The sequence below is a fragment of the Bolinopsis microptera genome, chromosome 3, assembly GCF_026151205.1.
Source record: "Bolinopsis microptera isolate Bmic1 chromosome 3, MBARI_Bmic_1.0, whole genome shotgun sequence".
Classification (NCBI taxonomy): Eukaryota; Metazoa; Ctenophora; class Tentaculata; order Lobata; family Bolinopsidae; genus Bolinopsis; species Bolinopsis microptera.
Window position 1 is genome coordinate 11204589 of NC_087074.1, and position 24091 is coordinate 11228679.

Genomic DNA, 24091 nt, shown 5'->3' on the forward strand with positions numbered 1-24091 from the left:
TTTCCTTCTTGATTCTAAGCCCAATACTAATTCAAATTGTGATCAGTCATTGACTCATTAGGGTTAACGCTAAAAATTCGCCTCTTCAACAAACTATGAAGCCCAATTGCACATTGCACAATGCACATACTGTTTAAACTCTAAAAAATATATCCTGAGTTTGTTTGGTAAAATACCTTTCTGCTTATGACTATGTGCAAGATATTTTGTAAAAGAATAAAAACATCTGTTTTAATCGATAATTGTTTCAACCAGTAGCAGCTGAAAATTACTTCTTTCCATGATGTCTACTACAAAATATGCAAGATTTCTAAATTATAATTAGCTGAAATTATAGTTAGCTAATAGCTATTTTGTATTCCGCTATCGCCAATATACTTATAACTCTACCTTGAATGAATGTGATTGAAAAGTAATTGATAAAATTATGACCACTTTATTAAGTTATAATTAACAATATGCTAACTATCCTATATCCCATATCCTATATTATATGTGTTTATGTTAAATAACTAAATAACACACTTGAAATTTAGACAGAAAACACCTTAATCACGAGCTTACGAGAAAATCAGCAAGTTTGCTTATTCATAAATTAAAGTTATTGTTTGTTAAACCAATGCTTGTTGATAATAGTCACCTGGTTGTGGTCCGTAGTAATCAGATGCTGTGTCTTGGGAATGGAAATATATCTTTGTCATGTATCTGTTCCAGTACGTGCTCCAACTACTGTCACGACACGTTGCTTGAGAGAGCAGTATGTTGAGCACCTCTACCTCGTTACAGTGTATCACTACTCTAACACCTGCAGTTCAGGTTAGACTGATACGCCACACCATGTCAGTAGCAGAGGGGGGATTAACAGGGAGGTTAGTCCAGGATGTGAAGCACCAGTTGAGGTAGTATTTTGGAGTAGAGCTGCAGTAGAGCTGGACTATTCCTGCATACTCTCCCCCAGCAGAGTAGAAGTACACTATCATCTTATCGTCACTCCCCAGCACACTATTAGTTTTAATTTCTAAGGGTGTCGACTCAAGATCCCACTCTATTTTCACATCTAGCTGCACTGGTAACCAACCTGTTAATTGTATGTTTAACTCATAACTACTGAGCAACGATTTATGTTAAATAAATAATTGTACCTTATTATTTAAAATATTTCATGTTTACACGAATGTATCTTCTAATAAAGATAGGTGCGTGAGCCATACTATTATTTTACATTTTTGGCTATATTATAAGAGAAGTAATCTATTAGCTTATTAGGGATTGTTCACATTTTATTCCGTAAGCTAGCACTCTCGGAAGTACACAAATTTCAGGTCTCGGTATTAATTTTCTGTGCAGTACAAGTTCATTTCATCATTTAACACATTGCATTATTCATAACCTAAATAATATTTATCAATCACATACCCTAGTTTAGACCTCAGTTTTGTTCGAGCGGGACCAAAATTGAATGATATATGATATTAGAGTTGAGAAGGTATCATAATTCATATCTAATCTGGATAATGGACTATTCCACTATATTTCCATTCGATAAAATGATAGCACTTAGTTTGGTGAAAAAGAAACAATATATTACCCTTATCTGCATTAGAACTTGTAACAGTCCGGAGTAAGATCAGTATTATCATCATCTTGTCACTATCGGGAAACCTACACAATAACAAAATAAGACGGATGTTCAAATCTGAACTACAAAAACAGATTCAATCATTAAAAAAGTAATTGATTGAAGTAGAGAATGTGCCATAATTGAATGGCATTTTAAATTTCGTTGTAGTTGGCGAGCTCTGTTTTTAGCATGAAAAAGCGATCTAGTCACTGTGTGTGATCGTTGTGATCACTGCTAACTGTAACAAACACGTGACTGAAATTGGACCAATCTTGCTGTAGTGACTAAGAATAAAATGTATATAAATTGCGGTGATTGACTGAAACCTTCGGTCAAAAGTCCAATAAAAGCTGTCAAAGTTTTGTAAATTGTGGCAAATGGCAAGTACTACCGGCAATCCTAAGAGATATTGAGTGGATCTTAGATTCAAATATATATATAATATAGACCCAATATTGCGCAACAATGATCCAAAGTAGATCAAAGTATAGCAAGTGACATCGTTTCACTGTCTATTCTCTAACCTAACCAAGCTGGATAAAAAGAGAACTGTCACAGTTTACTGTGTCGCAATCGCAAGCTGCACAGACGAACAGAGTTGTCGAGCTTTAATTCTATTTACTATCTGCTATCTACTATCTCATCAGTTGTTCTTTATCTGGAACCAGAATATTTGAGAATATAGGACACGTGACGTCTCTCTCACACCCTTACTGTATATGTTTCTTTCATCAGAATAATATGCTAATGAAATGGTTATTAGGTTATTGTTAATGTATATTTCAAGATTTAGTTCGCCGTAGTAAAGTATTCTCTCGTGTTATTAGTGCTTGACAAGTTAACCAACATTTTGTTTGCTCAGTTTGTCCAATACCCTGTATCTTTACAACTGGGCTTTTGTTGAAAATTTCAGATATATTGATCATTATTAGAGGGCATTGTTTTGATTTCAAGCCTGGTACTTTTAGTCGCTATGATCCCTGTTCAAACACATCGTACTTTCTACGAATGAAACATTTATGACAATCCTCCACATCAGCTAACGTGTTGAGTAATTCTGCAACTCTCAGTTGAGCATTCGAGAGTTGGTAGGATAATAGGGAGTCTAACTACAAATATTGTAGAGCTGTAAATACGCACTAGAAGACACACTACTAGTATTTATAAAAGAGTTTCTTGAAAAACACGATTTCTTCTTCGACCTACCTCTTTTCAGGGCCCAATGTATGTGTCCCCAAAGTTCGATTGGGCAAGCTTAATGGAAGTGAAACGTAAACACAAATTCGGCAATTAAATCGTTGAACCATAATATATTACATACTTTATACCCAACAAAATTTGTCTAGCCATATTCTTCGTTTAGATTGGCAAGATAAGCCAGGGACGTAGCCAGGATTTTTCTTTGAGGGGGGCTGTCGGCGAGCGAAGCGAGCCGACGCGTCCAATCAAGCTGCGCAGCGAGCGAAGCGAGCAAGCTGTGGCAGGGGTCTGGGGGCGCAGCCCCCAGCGGGGTCCAGGGGCGGAGCCCCTTGGCGGGGGCCAGGGGGGCGCAGCCCCCCGGAAATTTTTTGCGAAACAGGGTGTTTTAGACGACATTTGGCATTAAAGAAATTTGTAGGACAGCAATAAACTGGGATTGAAAAGAATCAAGTACTCACGTAAATTTGGTAACTTCACAACAGCAATCTGCATTCTCCAATCAGAATTTACGACTTACTCAGGCCTCATCGTCTTAAGATTTTTACATTTCCTACGGTCTAGGGGACACTATTGACTATAATTATAGAAGTCTTCTAGAATGTTTGCTTGGATTTAATGACATATATTTACTAATCCACAGTTCAAATCTTTGACTGACTGCAGTCATAAACACAGCCCAGTTACCAGGCGACCATGGGGACTAGGGGGCTTATCTTTTTTCTGGGGTTCGATTTTTTCCGGGGGGGGCTGCCGCCCCCCTAGCCCCCCCCCCCTGGCTACGTGCCTGAGATAAGCCTGTTTTTGGTCTCCCGAACTCGTACATGAATTTCCATCCAGTTTGGACAACAAAATGGCAGAGTTATGAGCCAAAAACCATATGCCCATATTTTGGCATATATGCACCAAACCGGTGGTGTCTGCAGGCCCTAACTTATTGATTAAATTTCAAATTTTTTGAATGAGACCATTTGAAATGAGGTCTTAGGCTCCGGCTAAGATGAATTTACTCTCATCCACTTATCACTTCTTATTTCAGGGCTGGACCAAGAAAAGTTTTACAGGTATGTTCACCACCTTCAAAAAGGGTTTTCGTATCAGAATAAGAATTGCTGTTATAACAGATGAAGTTTAACTCCGATATTCTCATTATTAGCACCATATTATTGCTTATCGTAGAATCGACGTTCGGTGTTGTCCACAGTCACATCACACATTGACATGATATTTTTCGTCGAAATTTCTGGTTAAAGCCTTTATTTGATTGAAGATACAAATCCCTCGCCTGTTGATGAGATAGTGAGAGGCATAAGTTCATTTCCAGCGCGGCCAGGCAACGTTTTAGAAGCGAGAATGAATTATCGGCTCGCTCCGAAGATGCAGCAAGGGAGCTCCGATTGAAATCACTTTCTACTATGGCGCGAATCCAATTTTGCTAATAACTTTTTCATTTTCAATAACGAGTGTAACACGCGCGCGCGTTTCATTCGCGCGCCATTAAATGTGCTCAAGTTTGTTAATTTAGGACTGCAATATATTTATGGGCACTCAAATGTGTATATTATGCTTTGGTCTGCTTCGCTCTGAATTCTGATATTGATTCCATATGTATGCCTTGTAAACAAGTTGATTCTCAGAAAGTATTAATTTGTCACTTCAGGACAACTTCCCGGGAATTTGGAGAAAATAGCAAAATACGGCCGGAACAGTCAACCTGACAATTGGGAGTCTTTTGTGGAAAACTCACTGGCAGGTATGGCTTTATGTAAAATGTGCAGATAAGAAGTAAGAATGATCTCCAACCCCCGTTTGGTTGTACTTTATATTATACACAGTACAGTGTACAAACGAACATGTAACACCGTTGAGAGCACCAGTCTTTTTACTACGTACTTTTTACTACGTATTTGTTACTACGTACTTTTTGTGATACTGAAAAGACAAACTGCCGCAGGAGTACCAGAACAGAAAGGAGCCTCTAGAGGGGGCTACTACCCTGTTATCCCGGGATACGGTAAAATGAAAACCGACACCAGTCAGGACTCGAGTGAACTGAACGAGATACCCTGGCCTACTGATATAGGATGAACTAGAGTTATAATAGTAAACTTTTTGGGATAGAAGTTAAATGAGTTATTCAGTTTGTTTTCAGTATCAAATATATATTATGTTGGTTATAAAAACCTAACAAATAAGTAGCAATGATTTAATTATCAGTAATTATAACGGAAAGTGCGTATCAGATGGTAAAGATTTCAAGTGAACAAAAAGTGATCGTTGATGTAATGATATATATATCGCTGCTTCAACAATATGATATTGTCGCTCATCATTTAATGATTTTCAATTTCAGTTGTCCAATATGAATATCTTATACATCATAGCTCATAAAATTCCGGGGAAAAAACAGTTCGATTATACAATTGTAGGTTTAATCTTCAGTCTTAAAGTCCGGGCCAGTTCATCGAACCCACGTGACGTCCACTGTGATCCCCTCGTGGTGTTCCAGCCTCCAGATTTCCCCGTCAACGGGTGCTTTGTGAGGCTTGGTAAAGGGTGGGTGCTTCTTGTCCCTGGATATCCGCTTTGAGTGAACTGAAGTGTACATTTTGTTAAATTCAAGAGTTGTAAATATTTAATTTTTTGTATACATAATACATCGATTTTATTTTAATTCCTCTCTATTTTATTTGTTGGGATTGGTTGTTGTTTCACGTAATATTTTAAAATCAGCCCCAGTCCCGTAGTAAATATGCAGGGTCATTGACAACATTTCATGCACCGTAACATTCACTCTACCATCTAGTATCGGGTATTATATCGACCCCATGGTGTGTACAAAACTGCCCCGGTCACATGACAAAGTTGAAAGTGGTCAAACGCAAATGAGTTTGTTTATTGTTTGTTGAGGCCTGTCCTTCACATCATGTGCAATATATACCAGAGTCGGCCCCCGCGCGCGCGAATGAAAGCATTTGCGAGTGCTGATACGAAGGAAAAAGGTCGCGCGCTTGCCTACTTATCCTTTCGTAGACCGTATTTGCACCTGCGACAATGTTAATCATAGTAACGAACGGTTTGGGTAAATGCCAACTCACCGATTCTTTTGTATGGTGGCTTGAAGTCCTCCTTGAGAATATCATAATAGCAGAACAGTGAATTGAGCAGATGATCAGCCAGGGGGGAGTGAGCAAGGTTTAATGAGTCCATGGCAGCTCGGAATTGCCCGCTAGGTCGACCAATCGACACTTGTAAAACTGAAGTTTCTACGTGGTACAAAAACTGAGGAATAAGGTAATTTAGGAGATAATTTAGGAGTTTCCACAAACCAAAGTGAATGAAATAATATCAGCTAGCTATTTTATTTAGTGATATGAATAACCGCCCTATAAATAAGGCAGAGGGTATGCAATGTTGTGTGTAAAGTTGTAATATCCTGATAATTGATGTAGTTGCGAATATTAGCAAAATCACTTCGTTGTTTAACAAGTACAAACCATGTTAGGGTCGGTAGCCAACAACTCCAACACGATGACAGTTGCATCTGGAATATTCCTCCCTTGGTGCAGTAAATTAGCCAGAGTCAGAAGAGGCACAGGTCGGTTCTCTAAATCCACTACAGCGAGCGCGCGGCGCGTGCACTGCATGGCGGGACCAAGGTCGAATGTAAAGGTTCGGTGATACATTGCAGCAAGGTGGTAGAGTACCCAGTTATTTGGATCCTGTAAATAGAGAAGAGTTATTAGATTCAGTGACAATACTTTCCCCTCTCTCTCTCCACAGTCGTGTATAATTGGGAAAACCTTTTAGCCTTGACGGTTATCTTTTCTGATTTTACAAATGGCATGCAGCCAAACTACAATTATGAGATTCCTTTTGACGTTAAAAGTAAAAGGGAATTAAATGGTTTTCTCAATGGAGTTCAGAGCGTTTGTTACGGCTTAGATAAAGATAATAATAATAATGCTGATAATTGTTAAGATATGCCTTAAAAACAGCTATGCCCAAAGCCCATCGATGCCCAGTTGACCAAACGTTGAGAAATAAATGGTCCTCCGATGTTGATTTTAGAACAAGGTGATGCAGATGTCCTTTTGAAGTATGTTTGACAGACATCTGACAGCTCCTCTAAATATCTCCTTGAGATGAGACTGCAGAGCTCCTCAGCACCAGTGCTAACACCGTCATGGTAGAGCAGAGTAGAGGAAAAGTAGAGCTCCTCAGCACCAGTGTTAACGCCGTCATGGTAGAGCAGAGTAGAAGAAAAGTAGAGCTCCTCAGCACCAGTGTTAACACCGTCATGGTAGAGCAGAGTAGAGGAAAAGTAGAGCTCCTCAGCACCAGTGTTAACACCGTCATGGTAGAGCAGAGTAGAGGAAAAGTAGAGCTCCTCAGCACCAGTGTTAACACCGTCATGGTAGAGCAGAGTAGAAAAAAAGTAGAGCTCCTCAGCACCAGTGTTAACACCGTCATGGTAGAGCAGAGTAGAGGAAAAGTAGAGCTCCTCAGCACCAGTGTTAACACCGTCATGGTAGAGCAGAGTAGAGGAAAAGTAGAGCTCCTCAGCACCAGTGTTAACACCGTCATGCAATGGTAGAGCAGAGTAGAGGAAAAGTAGAGCTCCTCAGCACCAGTGTTAACACCGTCATGGTAGAGCAGAGTAGAAGAAAAGTAGAGCTCCTCAGCACCAGTGTTAACACCGTCATGCAATGCAATGGTAGAGCAGAGTAGAGGAAAAGTAGAGCTCCTCAGCACCAGTGTTAACGCCGTCATGGTAGAGCAGAGTAGAGGAAAAGTAGAGCTCCTCAGCACCAGTGTTAACATCGTCATGGTAGAGCAGAGTAGAGGAAAAGTAGAGCTCCTCAGCACCAGTGTTAACACCGTCATGCCTCATGGTAGAGCAGAGTAAAGGAAAAGTAGAGCTAAATCTAGATATCCAGGACTATTATAACAGACCAGATAAAAAGATAAACAGCCGTTGAGGTAGTCACTTTATTTCTGTTTACCGGATAAAAAGGGTTGAGAATATTAAAACACCTGACCACAACCAGCACACAACCAGCACACAACCAGCACACAACCAGCACACAACCAGCACACAACCAGCACACAACCAGCACACAACCAGCACACAACCAGCACACAACCAGCACACAACCAGCACACAACCAGCACACAACCAGCACACAACCAGCACACAACCAGCACACAACCAGCACACAACCAGCACACAACCAGCACACAACCAGCACACAACCAGCACACAACCAGCACACAACCAGCACACAACCAGCACACAACCAGCACACAACCAGCACACAACCAGCACACAACCAGCACACAACCAGCACACAACCAGCACACAACCAGCACACAACCAGCACACAACCAGCACACAACCAGCACACAACCAGCACACAACCAGCACACAACCAGCACACAACCAGCACACAACCAGCACACAACCAGCACACAACCAGCACAGAACCAGCACAGAACCAGCACAGAACCAGCACAGAACCAGCACACAACCAGCACACAACCAGCACACAACCAGCACACAACCAGCACACAACCAGCACACAACCAGCACACAACCAGCACACAACCAGCACACAACCAGCACACAACCAGCACACAACCAGCACACAACCAGCACACAACCAGCACACAACCAGCACACAACCAGCACACAACCAGCACACAACCAGCACACAACCAGCACACAACCAGCACACAACCAGCACACAACCAGCACACAACCAGCACACAACCAGCACACAACCAGCACACAACCAGCACACAACCAGCACACAACCAGCACACAACCAGCACACAACCAGCACACAACCAGCACACAACCAGCACACAACCAGCACACAACCAGCACACAACCAGCACACAACCAGCACACAACCAGCACACAACCAGCACACAACCAGCACACAACCAGCACACAACCAGCACACAACCAGCACACAACCAGCACACAACCAGCACACAACCAGCACACAACCAGCACACAACCAGCACACAACCAGCACACAACCAGCACACAACCAGCACACAACCAGCACACAACCAGCACACAACCAGCACACAACCAGCACACAACCAGCACACAACCAGCACACAACCACCACACAACCACCACACAACCAGCACACAACCAGCACACAACCAGCACACAACCAGCACACAACCAGCACACAACCAGCACACAACCAGCACACAACCACCACACAACCAGCACACAACCAGCACACAACCAGCACACAACCAGCACACAACCAGCACACAACCAGCACACAACCAGCACACAACCACCACACAACCAGCACACAACCAGCACACAACCAGCACACAACCAGCACACAACCAGCACACAACCACCACACAACCAGCACACAACCAGCACACAACCAGCACACAACCACCACACAACCAGCACACAACCAGCACACAACCAGCACACAACCAGCACACAACCAGCACACAACCACCACACAACCAGCACACAACCAGCACACAACCAGCACACAACCAGCACACAACCACCACACAACCAGCACACAACCACCACACAACCACCACACAACCAGCACACAACCAGCACACAACCAGCACACAACCACCACACAACCAGCACACAACCAGCACACAACCAGCACACAACCAGCACACAACCAGCACACAACCAGCACACAACCAGCACACAACCAGCACACAACCAGCACACAACCAGCACACAACCAGCACACAACCAGCACACAACCACCACACAACCACCACACAACCACCACACAACCACCACACAACCAGCACACAACCAGCACACAACCAGCACACAACCAGCACACAACCAGCACACAACCAGCACACAACCAGCACACAACCAGCACACAACCAGCACACAACCAGCACACAACCAGCACACAACCAGCACACAACCAGCACACAACCAGCACACAACCACCACACAACCACCACACAACCACCACACAACCAGCACACAACCAGCACACAACCACCACACAACCAGCACACAACCACCACACAACCAGCACACAACCACCACACAACCAGCACACAACCAGCACACAACCACCACACAACCAGCACACAACCAGCACACAACCAGCACACAACCACCACACAACCAGCACACAACCAGCACACAACCAGCACACAACCACCACACAACCAGCACACAACCAGCACACAACCACCACACAACCACCACACAACCAGCACACAACCAGCACACAACCACCACACAACCAGCACACAACCAGCACACAACCAGCACACAACCAGCACACAACCAGCACACAACCAGCACACAACCAGCACACAACCACCACACAACCAGCACACAACCAGCACACAACCAGCACACAACCAGCACACAACCAGCACACAACCAGCACACAACCACCACACAACCACCACACAACCAGCACACAACCACCACACAACCAGCACACAACCAGCACACAACCAGCACACAACCAGCACACAACCACCACACAACCACCACACAACCAGCACACAACCAGCACACAACCAGCACACAACCAGCACACAACCACCACACAACCACCACACAACCACCACACAACCAGCACACAACCAGCACACAACCAGCACACAACCAGCACACAACCAGCACACAACCAGCACACAACCAGCACACAACCAGCACACAACCAGCACACAACCACCACACAACCAGCACACAACCAGCACACAACCAGCACACAACCAGCACACAACCAGCACACAACCAGCACACAACCAGCACACAACCAGCACACAACCAGCACACAACCAGCACACAACCAGCACACAACCAGCACACAACCACCACAGAACCACCACAGAACCACCACACAACCAGCACACAACCAGCACACAACCAGCACACAACCAGCACACAACCAGCACACAACCAGCACACAACCAGCACACAACCAGCACACAACCAGCACAGAACCACCACACAACCAGGTCACACAATTCGTGAACACACTCCTCTTAACAGAAACAGTAGTTGCACAGTAGCTGATGAGTGGCAGGCTTGAGGGTACATCATTGTCTAGCACCCTAATAACCAGTGGAACTTGTACTAGGAATATAATGGCAGAGATGAAATCAGCTACACCATTGCGGAGATAAAGGGTAGATGAGAGAGTTATTTAAATCGATTTAAGGGGACATAATCTGTTCAAAGTTATCCATTAATTCAAATGATTCACGGAAAAGCACAGTCTTTCTGTATGTTTGTTGTAATCGAAGATCCTTAAACTCTTAAAGCAGCTAAGTTCAAATGTAGAGAAGTGAGAGACAGAGGCCTTGTATCCTGCAAGGTGATAATATGATATGGAATTATTACAATGGTGATATCTGAACCTCTAATCGTTCTTTAGAATATTAGCACTGCCCCATTGTTTCACTAAATGGCGATTAAGCAAGATTAGGCTATGTAATGGCTACCAAGTGTAGACACGATTCTCCTGAGTCTACGCCTATTCTCTCGCTTTCATGGGCATTACCATTAGGGCACCTAATTATATTAGACTTTGTGGTTGATTTCGCGAGACTAGGCTCTTGGATCAAGATGACAGATAAGGAGATCAGGGTTAGAAATAGAAGGGGAAAAGCATGAGGAACACAAGCTGAATGACATCTGGAAATCCAAACTTTCAAAGAGCCTTGAGATCCGATTGTTCATTGCGGCATGTGAATTGGAACTACTCTACGGATCAGAAACCTGAATACTGACAAAAGCTCTGTAGAAAATTTTGGACGGGAAAAAGATGAGACAATTGATTACTACTAGTATCTAAGTAACCCAAACAAATTGAACGATTTGAACATTAACTTAATATTAACTAATATTAACTAATATTAACTAATATTAACTAATATTAACTAATATTAACTAATATTAACTAATATTAACTAATATTAACTTTAATATTAACTTTAATATTAACTTTAATATTAACTAATATTAAATAACTACTTCAACTCCCCAATGTCTACAATCATGACAGTAACTAAGTTCAAACTAAACTTAAATGATATAGGTAATAAAGAGTTTAACAAATACAAACCTTCCTTAGACCCGCATCAATAGCAGCCCCGAGGGCCCTGACGTTCTTGGTAACCAACTCTAGCTCAGATAAGGGGAAATCCTCCAGAATGTGCCGCACATCATGTTCCTCCCGGTTAACTCCTGAGAGATCGTCGTAACACAGGTAACAGTTGTCAAGGTCCATGTGCGTGGCACAGTCGGGGGAGAAGGGGTGGTGATGATCTGAGGGTTTCAGAGCTTTCTGGATCCTGACGTTTATAGAGTTATTTAAAATGCACAATTGTTAGGTTAATTAATTGATTTAAAACGATGTCATGTTGTGAAATGTCTTAGACGCGCTATATTTTATTAGTAACCTTCTAAATACGAAAAAAAGATATTATAATAAATACTTATGAGTAAAGACAGGTTTCAACCTGCAAACGTATGTTAGTTTTGATTAAATACATTTCCACGTACAAATCTGATACAAAAGCCAATATAATGTAAATGTTTGTATAACTGTGTTACACAGTAGAATATGGAGTAGTTACACTTAACAAGGCAACATGACCTCAGCCTGCTGGCTACCAACTACTCAAAACTAAGAGTAGGCAGAGTCATCGATACACTGTAACACACTGGACTGCTGCAGTGTTACACACACACTGTAACACACACTGTAACACTGTAACACACACTGTAACACTTTAAACCTCAAACTTTTGCGCGCAATATCTCAGCAACGCAAGGTCTGATTTTTATGCAGTTATTTCCTTAGGAAATAATTTCCTACTTGTTCATCTCCAGCAGGTTTATCCCATATTATGTTAAACTTAAAAAATCATTTTTCCCCTCTGGCCTTAACTAAATATAAACTAAATGTATTTACTAAATATAAACTAAATATAAACTAAATATAAACTAAATATAAACTAAATGTAAACTAAATATAATAAACTAACGCGTGATGGTGTTTGAAGAGTGACGTCATGAGGGGCACATAAGGGTCTCCATGAGAGAATATGGGAGTGTACTGGTCACACATCTCCAGTCGCACAACGTTCCTCGGACTTGTGTCAACCTGTATAGTTAATAGTAATAGTTAATAGTTAATAGTTAGTCTGTATACATACATTAATACACGGGCTCCGGGATATAATTGTGAAATTTAAAAAGTACCGTAATACTTATATTAATAGATTAATAGATGAGAAATTATGGAAGTGAATTGTAAAAAACATTGAATAAAACGATCCAGGAATTGGGTTAAGACTACATATTACTTTTTATCAATTTACCTTGAAGAGACTACATATATTACTTTTTATCAATTTACCTTGAAGAGACTACATATATTACTTTTTATCAATTTACCTTGAAGAGACTACATATTATATTACTTTTGTTTAATTTACCTTGAAGAGACGCAACACCCAAGAATCTTCCCCAAACTTCATCTCCACTGCGTTCTCAACCGAATCAAGGTTTGGTTTGATATTTTCCTCTGTGAAGAATAATTTTAATCAAAATTAAAGTTTATTGGTTAGTACTTTAACACAGAGGCAACATATGTGTGCGGTAAATAGTGCGATCCCACATCTACCTAAAATTGTTTTATGTGCAAAAAAGACTGTGATTAAGCTGAATAATTCGCCAAATTTGCAGCCCTTAGGTACTCTCAGGTTGAATTATTCAACAGCGTAGTACATAACGTTGCATTAAACGATTATTTAGTTTAACACATCAAATGACTTATAAGGTTAAAGTATTACACCAAGTTTCCTAACAATTCAAGTTGTAAAATTCTAGAATTACCCACATAAAAGCTTTAACAATTGGATGGGCATGATTACTGGGGCTAGTTGAGCTTAATTGATGCAGGGTATTCAATATTGTAATTGTACAACATCAGATTCCAACACTACCGTATGTGTGTATTTAAAGCTAAAGTGCCTGCAAATTGTATTATCTAAACGTAACTGAAGTGGCTCAATTTCAATGTGTTCAGGGATTGCGGTCCAGCTTGAAGAGTTATTCATCTACCAAGATTCATCCTCTGTATCGGCCGATGCAGATGGTGCGATAAAAAGCAGGAAATGGGTCAATAGTGCGATTCTGCACCCACCGCAATTATATGTTGCCTCAGCTGCAAAAAGTCAAACTAGCAACAAATCACTCACCTCCTGTAATTCAGATGATGTGTTGAATTACACATTAATTTAGAAAACAATGCTAGTTAGCACTTACTCCTGATATTCTTCATAGTTTCGAATATATCCCTGGTTTGAAGATGCTCCGTGATCAGTTTAGTCAGAGTTTCCTGGTCCATGGCGGGCCGCTCCAGCAGTGGCGCGGTGGTCAGACCCACTTTGCGTGCTTTCCCACGCTCCGTTATCGTCATACTTTGCACGTACGGAGGTATGAATATCTCGGCACTTCCGTCACTTATTAACTGAGGAGAAGATAATATTATGTATCTAGTTTGGATAATATGAGCAAAGGAGACTTGATATCATCATAATATAACAACAGCATGCACCTTTAAAATTCCAGATACGATATTATTTGTTTTTCGCCGTTCTTAGCAAGGTGATTGTTTGAAACAGTCACGTGATAAAACTCATGACGAGCTTTTCTCTGCTTATTATATATTGTTTCCACATGCAGTTACACCTTATAGAATCGTGATATTAAATTATGTATTGTATTATGCTCTGTATTATTATGTATTGTATTATGCTCTTATGTATCGTATAATTCTAAAACACACCTCAATAGTAGCACTACTAGCTGATTGTTCCCTGATCACTATCTTAAGTTCCTTATCAAGTTTCTCCTTCACGTCTCCTGTGATCTTACACTTGAGATGGTACCAGCTGTCATTCTCACCACCCCTCGCCACCTCGCAGTCGTTATCTGTTCCCAGGTTCTTAAACTGAACTTTAACCTGTCATTGTAGGGGAAGTTGTGTGATACACTTGTCGTGAACTTGTTATGAATTTTTCATATATTAATGTCTGAATTTTTCATAATTTCGCATTTGAAGCACTGGATTCTGGAATATATAAATATGATACAACTAACCTGTTCCTTATTTGGAAATATATCAGCAGACAATTTAACTTCAACATTCTCAGTGTCAGGTTTAGCTTCCTGGACCACTTGCTCTGTCCCCTCTCCAGGAGGGATAACCTCTGCTTCAGGATCCAACAACTCTTCTAACAGTGTCTCCTCTTCCTCGTTCAAATATTGTCTCCTCTTCTCTCGTTCTACAGAAATGTGTAAAATGTAACATTGTAACGGACAAATCAGATGATTAGCGCTTATCCAGGAAATATTCAGTGAAAAAGCGGGTAATTTCGAGTAATTCGCAGATCTGGGTCAGGAGTGACTAGGCGGATAAGTTTACATAATTCGAAAGAAGAAATTTCGGGCAGAAAATACAAATAACACGTACCTTCATCATCTAAATCCTCACTAGACTCGAACCCATCCTCATAGGTATAAACAATTGGCACATCAGTGGGGTCTGACAGCTGGTTCTTTATCTGTTCCACCAGTTCCTCTAGTTTTAACCGGGTAGATTTTATCCAGTTTATATCTTTCTTTATGTCGTTCCCGCTCTTCTGTTTCTTGTTGTTCTTGGTTTCTAGAAGCTTCTCCAGATCATCTACCACTACTTCTACCCTTCTTTCAGACTGTTGGAAATTAATGGATAATATAATATGAACACTAATCCTGGGCAGACTTAAACGTCACTCTGGATATATTGCAATAACGTGACAAAATTAGAAGTACGACGTATTCAAACAACTAATATTGTCTTTTTTATGGTGGAATGAAGGTATACTGACACAGTATGAAAGGTAGAGATAAGAAAGTACCTGTTGTTTGTATTTATTAGGACTGAGAGTATTCTGTATCTCCTGCTGTTCCAGAACTAGTTTATGAGTGTTCCTCACAGCATCCTCTGTAGTTGTAATCTGCTGTATGATATGAGCAGGCAGAGTAGAATTCCGCAGATTGGAGAACATGCGCTCCTGGATACCAATATAACGGGTCTCTAGCTCGTGGCGCTCGCGTAACTTCTGGAGAGTTGCGCGCAGCGCGTTGTTCTGTTTCTCCATGCGCTGTATCACGCTGCTGTAGCACTCCATAGTAGAGAGGCGCTCGTCGGCAAGCGGGAAGGGGCCCAGTTTCAAGGTCTCATTATACAGGTCTAGAGATAGCTTGTACTGCTCTGATAGCTGAAATCAAGTAATTGTGTCATGTTCAATCTGGAATGAGCTCGAATAAATTTATTATCATGAATTTTTATGCAACACAACGATATTATTTACATTATACGGCAAAACAAACAAAATCAGTTTAAATTTAGAACCATTCTTACAATGAGTATTAACTTATCCAAAATTTTAACAAAGTGAGGACCTTAATTAATAATGATTTAACCTAATATCATAGATGATGATCAGTATCACTAACTCCTACTTTAACCACCAGAACACAATGTAACTCACTGTATAAAGGTTACCAGCACTCCATAGTTTGAGTTGCTGTAGGTAGGGGATCAGTGCACTGTGTTCCATGACCAAGGCTGCGTCAGAGTCGTGTCCCGCGTTAGACAGTAAGTTAGCTAGCGTTACAAGCAAACTGTCTGTCTGTCCTTTAGCGTCTCTGTATGTATCAACTCGTGTTAAATTAAATATGATTACTTTTAGTTCCCTTGCCACAATAATCAACAAGTTTGATTGAGGAAGAGATATGAGAATCACGCTATTATATCATTTTAGTAATGTTGTTACGATTTCTATTTTGAGAAAAATTAAGATTATTATTTCAGATTTCATTAAAACCAAAACACAGAACACCACGTACAAGTTACAAACTTACATAGTGAACTGAGCATAGTAGAGACTCTTGAAGATGCACTGAAGAGCTGCTGCGTCGTTACCTTGTAGTCGCCAGTAGAACGACGCTCCTAGATACACGTGCCAGTTCTCACTCTCCTGAAATAGAGGTGAGTATGATAATCCCGAAATAGAAAAGTCTAGTGGTAAACTATCCATTTCAGCTAAAATCGACAGTTTACCACTAGACTTTACTTATCTATAGAATCAGTTGCTATAAATATATAAATTGTTACGTAAATATATCACGTGAATCTTATGTTGTTTACCTGTACCTACAGTAGATTGCCATTACGACAAACAAGTAGTTATCTAGAATTATATTGTGTTAACGGATGTCACGATAAGTTGCCAAATATATTCCATTGTGTGTCATGCAGACAGAAAATGCTTCAAATATTTTACCAGTAAAATAATCAGGCAAATTAGAGGTAAATTTGTGAGTAAAATTTAACAATTAGTTGAACATTGAATAATATCAAAACATTGATTATAATAGGAGGGTCGGTCATGGTTATCTAACTCCTCCCATGTACTTTTGTAATGTAAAATCTTCCTTCTCTTGACCCCTTGATATCTAGCTGAACCCCAGACCCCCCCCCCCCCCCCCCCGGGCCCCCAGCCCCTGTAACGCTGCTTCCCCTTACCTCGTTCAAGTGTCTATGTAGACAGTGACCAAACAAAGCAATATCATCTGTAGGTACAAAAGGAAGAAGAGAGTAGGTGGGTGAACCTGCTTTCTCTGTGATGTGGATTACACCTGAAAAGAGAATTTGTTGTAATTTCTGTATTTACTAATTTCTCGTGCAGTTTTAAGACCAAAATATGGTTATAAATTACTTGTAGTGGTTTTTAGAAATTGAAGTTTTATGGGAAATTGAAGTTTTATGGGAAAATCATTATGATAGCTTTAAATGCAATTGAATATGTCACCATGAATACCAAGTACGTATATTTTGATACAACATAATTAATTACCTTACGAGACATATTTATACAAATATGGGAATTTTTTCCCGAAAACCGCAACATTTCGTACCCCAAATTAAATCATGGTAATCCGGATAACCAGAGAATCAAAACACGGCATCGTGCCAACTCTAGAGGATATCGAAAGATTGTCAATAAGAAAAGGGATGACTTCTTCAATAGCCTTAACAAGAAGATTAAAAACGGTAAAACTATATCCTGGAGAGATTTCAAGAAGCTTAAGAACTACAAGAAAGAAGAAGTCCAAACAGAAACGGAGCAACTCAACTCTTTCCATCAGTTCTACTCTGAGCTATATTCTGACAATCATCCAACCGTAGACACTCTCACTAAAAGAGCTCTCCTCGAAGAAGCCAACGCCCTATCCGAGGGATCTGCCCCTAATGAGTCACTGAACAGCCCATTTACATCGGATGAGCTGAACGCTGCGCTAGGCGAACTCAAATCGGGCAAAGCATCTTCTTTTGACCACATCAGCAACGAAATGCTCCGGGGTCTGAGCATGAATATGAAGTCGCTCCTCCTCAAACTCTTCAATTTGTGCCTGGAGACAGGAGTCTACCTCTGGAGCAAAAGTGTGATCACACCAATTCACAAAAAAGGGTGCATCAGGAACCCTGACAACTATAGAGCAATAGCAGTCTGTAGCTGTATCGGAAAACTGCTCTCTACGATGCTGCTATCTCGGCTCGTTAATCACCGCCAAATCTCACATCCTGATCCACCCAACCAAGCAGGCTTTACTAAAGGAAGTCAATGCAATGACCATATATTTACGCTGATGTCCACCATAGAAAAATACAAGAAAGTCAAAAGTAAAATATAAGCAGTGTTCATTGATCTTCGCAAAGCTTTCGATCTAGTCTGCAGACAAGCTCTCATGTTCAAACTAGCCTGCTATGGTGTCAATGGTGGCTACTACGACATCATCAAAGACATGTACAGCAAATCAGAGGGTCATATCAAGATGAATGGTAAAATCAGTGAAGCATTCAAGATCCTTAAAGGGACTGAACAAGGACACCCACTTAGCCCTGAGTTTTTCAAAGTTTACTTTAAAAAGCTTTCTGACCTCCTTAACGAAGCTACTGCGAACTGTCCGACACTCGCTGGACTTTCAGTGACTCACCTAGCGTGGGCTGATGATCTAGTAATCCTCGGCCTAGATCCTGAGTCTCTCCAAAAGTTGCTTACGATTATTGGGGACTACTGTAACGAATGGGGTCTGGAAATCAATATCTCCAAAACCAAATTCATGGTCTTCAATGGCAAAGGACCAGACATTCCAAATTGGCGTCCATCCATTCACGAAAGAGATATCGAGATGGTCTCCAGCTACTGCTATCTTGGAATTATTATAAGCAGCACAGGGAAATTTCGGCAAGCAACTGACTCTCTATACCGTAAAGGACTTGGAGCTTACTTCAGCTTGAGAAGCACTATAGACCGGAGATTCGTTGATGCATCCTGCCTTAACAAATTATTTAACACCCTTGTTAAGCCAATTCTACTTTACGGCTGTCAAGTTTGGGCCCCGGTTCTACCCACCGTCAATAAGGTCCTCTCTAGCTTCAGCAAGTTTCACAATCTTGATCATGCGGTCTCCCACATCGCTAAACAGCAACTTGAGCAAGTGCATCTACGACACCTAAAATACCTTCTTGGTATAAACAGAAGGGCAGTCAATGCTACAGCCTGGGGAGAAACTGGCTCATACCCAATCATTATTGAAATGTTGAAACTGAGTACTAAATATTTCAAAAGAGTTATGAGCCTCCCCTCTACACAACTAGTCAAAGCTGCAATGACTGAGCAGATTAACCTCAAATTATCATGGTTTGTAGGCATCGAATCAATCATCAAATCATTCAACAACATCGACCTTCTTGAAAGGAATTCATCGTCGCTGTTGAACGCAACCTCACTCGCAGACTCCTGCAGCCCTGAATTAATCACAGAGAACCTGAAAAAACAGTTCCGCGATTCCTGGGGTTCTCTTGTGAAAGATTCTAGAAAGCTATCATTCTACAGTGAAGTCAAAACAGAATTTGCATGGGAGCCATATCTAACCTATGCTAGGTCTTTTCAGGACAGAAGGGCAACCACACAGATTCGGTCCAGTTCTCATCACCTTAGAATTGAAAGGGGGAGATATGACAAAACTCCAATTGATCAAAGGACCTGCAACTATTGCGAGCTTAACACCAACCAGCTATTCATCGAGGACGAGAATCATATGCTCCATTTCTGCCCCCTAGGGAAAGGTCCTAGGGACAAATTTCAAAATCTCAGTGGAAACCTACTCAACAATAATGGTAATGGTAGCTTCAATCTTGCCTCCACGTTCATGTCGCAGTCTGATTGCAAGGATACTCCCAGTGATGAGGACGTAAGTTTGATCAAACTCTCAACCAGCACCATTAACAAGATCTACAGACTAACCCTCAACTTCAAAGACAGTCTGAAAGCAGATAATTAGTTTCCTTTCTCAGTTTTCTATTTTTGTATTCTTTCTTCTTTTTTTCCTCTCCTCCCTTTTTTTTCCTCCCAGCTCTGAATCTGTGATGGATGTGATGGAAGGCTTGCGTTCACTTTTATCCCTACATGGGCTCCCGGCCGTGCGTCCATGTAGGAGCTGTTGGGCCTTCCGAGTGATACGGTTACAGTGACTGCTAGTATAGAAAATATGAAGGTTCCACCATGCCAGCAGACATAAGTATCGAAAGCAGGGCATTGGCTCGACCTCCGAGGTGGGGTATCCGTGAGGACCCTGGTCGTAATCAGCTCTGCACTATTTCAGTGTATCCTGATGCCTGAAATCTCGGACACTGCCTACGTACGGGGTAGACAGCCACGGATGATTTTGTCTGTGAGCTTTTCATCACTTCCTGACATGAGCCAGACCTCAGCTGGATCCTTCCTTTTCCCTTTTCTTTACTTCCCGTTCAGTCTACCTCTTCATCATCAGTTTGAGTTGCTTCGCCTTGCATTCGAACTTTGCCTCCACAGTTCTGAGTTCACCACGGCACCTCTTTTGGATGCCTCCTGCCGGGCAACACCAGCTCTCAGACACTGGCTAACTTACCGCGCACGGTTTAGTTTCTGCGTCTTTTCTGTGGCCGTGTAATCCGTTTTATGCCACCCTCTCTGCCGTTCTCGCGCTCACCCACTCCTCAGTGGGCTGTTCATTTGACAGAGTTACTGGCTGGCACTCCCATCATCCTCTCACTCACCATCACTGCCCAATCAAATTTATGCAATCAAAATCACTATACACCCATAATCATATGATCAAAACACAAAGCTTTGAAATATACTTTTTTCTGTTTGAGATTTGAATAACGTTACTGTAATGTTCCAAATTATATTTTAAATGTTCAAAAAAAAAATAGTAATTGAGGTTTTTTCATCTCCTTATTTTACAAAAATGAAACCCAATATTTGAGAAAATTAAATACAAAGATCTTCTCTGATCAGCTGTTTCATCTTGTAAACAATTTTTCCGGAGCCTTTGAAAGTTAGCCTCAACTTAACTTATAATCCTCCAGAGGGTATTATAGGAGACCGACAGTGTTTGTTATCTTCCACTACTCCCGAAATTTCACCGCTGTGGCCAATAAAGAAGTGACATCTGAGCAAGTGCTTATTTTTAATGGAACGTGTCCAAAATCATTTTTGAAGCAATTCATGATCGAATACTAGTGTTCATTAATTGTTGAATCATATTGATAACTTACTATATTGATAAGTTGATAGTAAATCGATAAAGTCATAATAAAACGTGAAAAAATAATTTGGGGAAAATAATGATGGTGACCTAAATTTTGGTAGTCCAAAAATATGGTGTGTTTTTTTCGAAAAATCACCGAATTTCGTACCATTTAAATATGTCTCGTAAGGTATCCAATTATTAATTACTATTCAGTAACTCCACAAACCAGGGATATGTCGATAGTCGCCAATAAAGAAAGTCTCCTCACTCTTAGTACAATCAGGAACATTGTTTGGCACCTCACTTCTACACATATACTGATCAAACCTTGTGTGCCCTTCATACTCCCGCTCTAGCGCTGGCAATATGGAGAAGTCGAAATCTGAGAGGAGACCTGACTCTAGACAGTCATTTTCTCCAACTTTATCTTCTGAGTTTAGCTGAGGATGATGGTTAATGTTAGTACAATACTGTTTTGTGGTGCAGCCAATTATTTATAATATATCCACTATTTAGGCACGGATAATATAGTATCTTAGATGATACTGATATATCTAGAAAAAATCTGCCGACTTGATTTCAGAAGAATTGCCCGTTCAACTTCATACGAGAATTACAATAAAAGAATAAACAAACCAGTGGCGCATCGTCAATTATATTTCGTTTGACAATCTCAAGTCTGCCTAGCAAAGAGTCTGCAGTCTTCACCAACTCATCTTGTTCCAGAACCTTCTGTAAACTGCTGTACTCTTTTAAATCGTACTCAGAGCGGTCCTGGGAAGGTTTTGTAGTCAAAAAATATAAGCTGGAACATTTGAGAACTGAAACTTTGAATCTTCCGAATCATTTATATACTTTGGTGTGCTCAAAGTTAGAATAAGCTTATGTATAATGTATATTTGTACATACCTTGGTATAAATATCGTCATTTTGTAGGACAAGATGGGTTACAGTTGATAGAACTGCTACCCAATTCAGTAACAGTACAACTTTACACAACATTCCTCACATAACTAGAAATACAGCTGAATGAAGTATTCAATGAAACAATAAGTTTTCAATGAAACAATAAGTTTTATTTTACATTCCTTTAATCATATATAAAATAAGAGAGCTTAAACCACGAATTAGTTAACTAGAAGTAAACTTGAGGAAACATTCTTTGGTGATTGTATATAATTATTTAAAAAGCTTTATTTGGTTGTTAGTATTTTTATTATGGCAAGTGGCTGAATTAAGTGAGACAAGGTCAGTTTCTCTTTTGTCTTAGAAAAATTTCTACTTTATAGTAGGTAATGCTGAGTGGCAGGAATGAGGGACCATAACGCTTGGGGCTAACAATGGCCCATATTACTAACCATTTTTTACTTTACTTTTACTAGATTTAAAAATAGAATATAATATTATGATAATAAGTAAATAAATTCTAAAACTTAAGACACACTTTGACATTGATGTACAATATGCATATGTACCCATCAAAGATGTACATTTCAGCAAGAATTGAATGACCTGTTTGCGTTGTAAATCCAAACAGATTCTTTTGGAGCCAATTATTGACTTTAAAAAGCAGCAACCAATCACAGTATTGAAGGTAAGCACTAAATGTAATACATTTGCAGTTCTGAAATAGTTTTAGTTTAATAGCCCTCTAAACAGATATCGCGCTAAATGGAATGGTCTCAGCTGACATCTCTACTACAACTGAACCTGAACTCTATTATGACAAAGGAGTTTAATGTTTGTTAATTTTGTTAACTGTTATGCAGCATGTTGCAGTATCTGACCTGATTTCATGCTTGACTTTTGTTACCCCCATGATATCTATATTATATTTTAAACTTGACGAAATTTCCCCGGAAACGGGGACATGAAGAAGAAAAACATGAAGAAGAAAAAACACCGAAAATCGACCTCAAAATGACCCTCTGGTGATGCCAAACCCAGCTCGCAAATGGAGTTGAAACCTCGCCATTTTTAGCAGGGTTGTAGAAAAAGGATAGGAATAGGCTATAGCATTCTTAGAATTTTGATTTAGGCTTTAGATTTTTTATAATTAACGTCGGAAGTGAGGTTAAATAATCGTTAGAATAATGGCGTTATTTAAGCAAAGGTTTACTGCGCTGTTGCGTAGCAACGTTAAAATGCACGTGCGCGAGCAACCACAGATTAACAACGCGCGTTGTTATGCTGTATGCTACGTCATAATTTCAAAACTAGCTCACATTTACGCTCACGCTATGACTTCTTATAACTTTGTTTGTGATTGGTATTTTTTGATGCGGTAAAAAGTATCGTTTTGGGAATCCGAATACTAACAACGCTGTCGCCATTGTTAGATAAATTCCATTATGTCTACAGTATAACAGAGCTATATGATGAAGAGAAATTAAAACATGACTGATTTTTAAAATTTCCTCGAACAAAGCTTTCGACTAGCGGGTTTCTTCGCTAGAGCTACACACAATGCTGACATTACGCCGCGCACACACAATCAACAAAAATATTGTTGTTTCCTAATTACGCAAATAACTTTGCGCAGTTAAACATCACGTGCCATTTTAAATGCCTGGCAATAA

General features: G+C 40.5%; 2 protein-coding genes across 3 annotated transcripts in view; one reads left to right on the plus strand and one right to left on the minus strand.

Annotated features, from left to right (window-relative positions):
• Positions 1 to 5490, plus strand: part of LOC134813568 (uncharacterized) — a 42430-nt gene extending 36940 nt beyond the window's left edge. Inside the window, exons 8-10 of one of the 2 annotated variants that reach the window (XM_063821403.1) lie at positions 3858 to 3882; positions 4479 to 4571; positions 4773 to 5490. In XM_063821403.1, coding sequence (XP_063677473.1) covers positions 3858 to 3882; positions 4479 to 4571; positions 4773 to 4906 — 252 coding nt within the window. In that variant the 3' untranslated portion in view covers positions 4907 to 5490. The remainder of the gene's footprint in view (positions 1 to 3857; positions 3883 to 4478; positions 4572 to 4772) is intronic. The other variant, XM_063821402.1, reaches the window with a different exon arrangement.
• On the minus strand, positions 5138 to 22539 carry LOC134813567 (uncharacterized). The gene is made up of 17 exons (XM_063821401.1): positions 22422 to 22539; positions 22149 to 22286; positions 21739 to 21952; positions 17458 to 17570; positions 16794 to 16909; positions 16421 to 16577; positions 15785 to 16147; positions 15358 to 15598; positions 14985 to 15169; positions 14671 to 14847; positions 14148 to 14352; positions 13316 to 13404; positions 12863 to 12981; positions 11938 to 12166; positions 6316 to 6540; positions 5917 to 6100; positions 5138 to 5413 (listed from the first exon to the last, which is right to left on the minus strand). Exons 1-17 carry the CDS (start codon positions 22512 to 22514, stop codon positions 5280 to 5282), a joined length of 2982 nt encoding a protein of 993 aa, XP_063677471.1. The 5' UTR covers positions 22515 to 22539; the 3' UTR covers positions 5138 to 5279.
• Positions 22540 to 24091: the final 1552 nt, after the last annotated feature.

Bases quoted from the DNA above. Each gene is read 5' to 3' on its own strand.
- LOC134813567 (XM_063821401.1), bottom strand. From the start codon at position 22,514: ATGTTGTGTAAAGTTGTACTGTTACTGAATTGGGTAGCAGTTCTATCA. The intron at 22,287-22,421 runs GTATGTACAAAT...AAACCTTCCCAG, and splicing joins ATGACGATATTTATACCAAG to GACCGCTCTGAGTACGATTT. The intron at 6,541-11,937 runs GTTTGTATTTGT...CTCTATTTACAG, and splicing joins TTGATGCGGGTCTAAGGAAG to GATCCAAATAACTGGGTACT.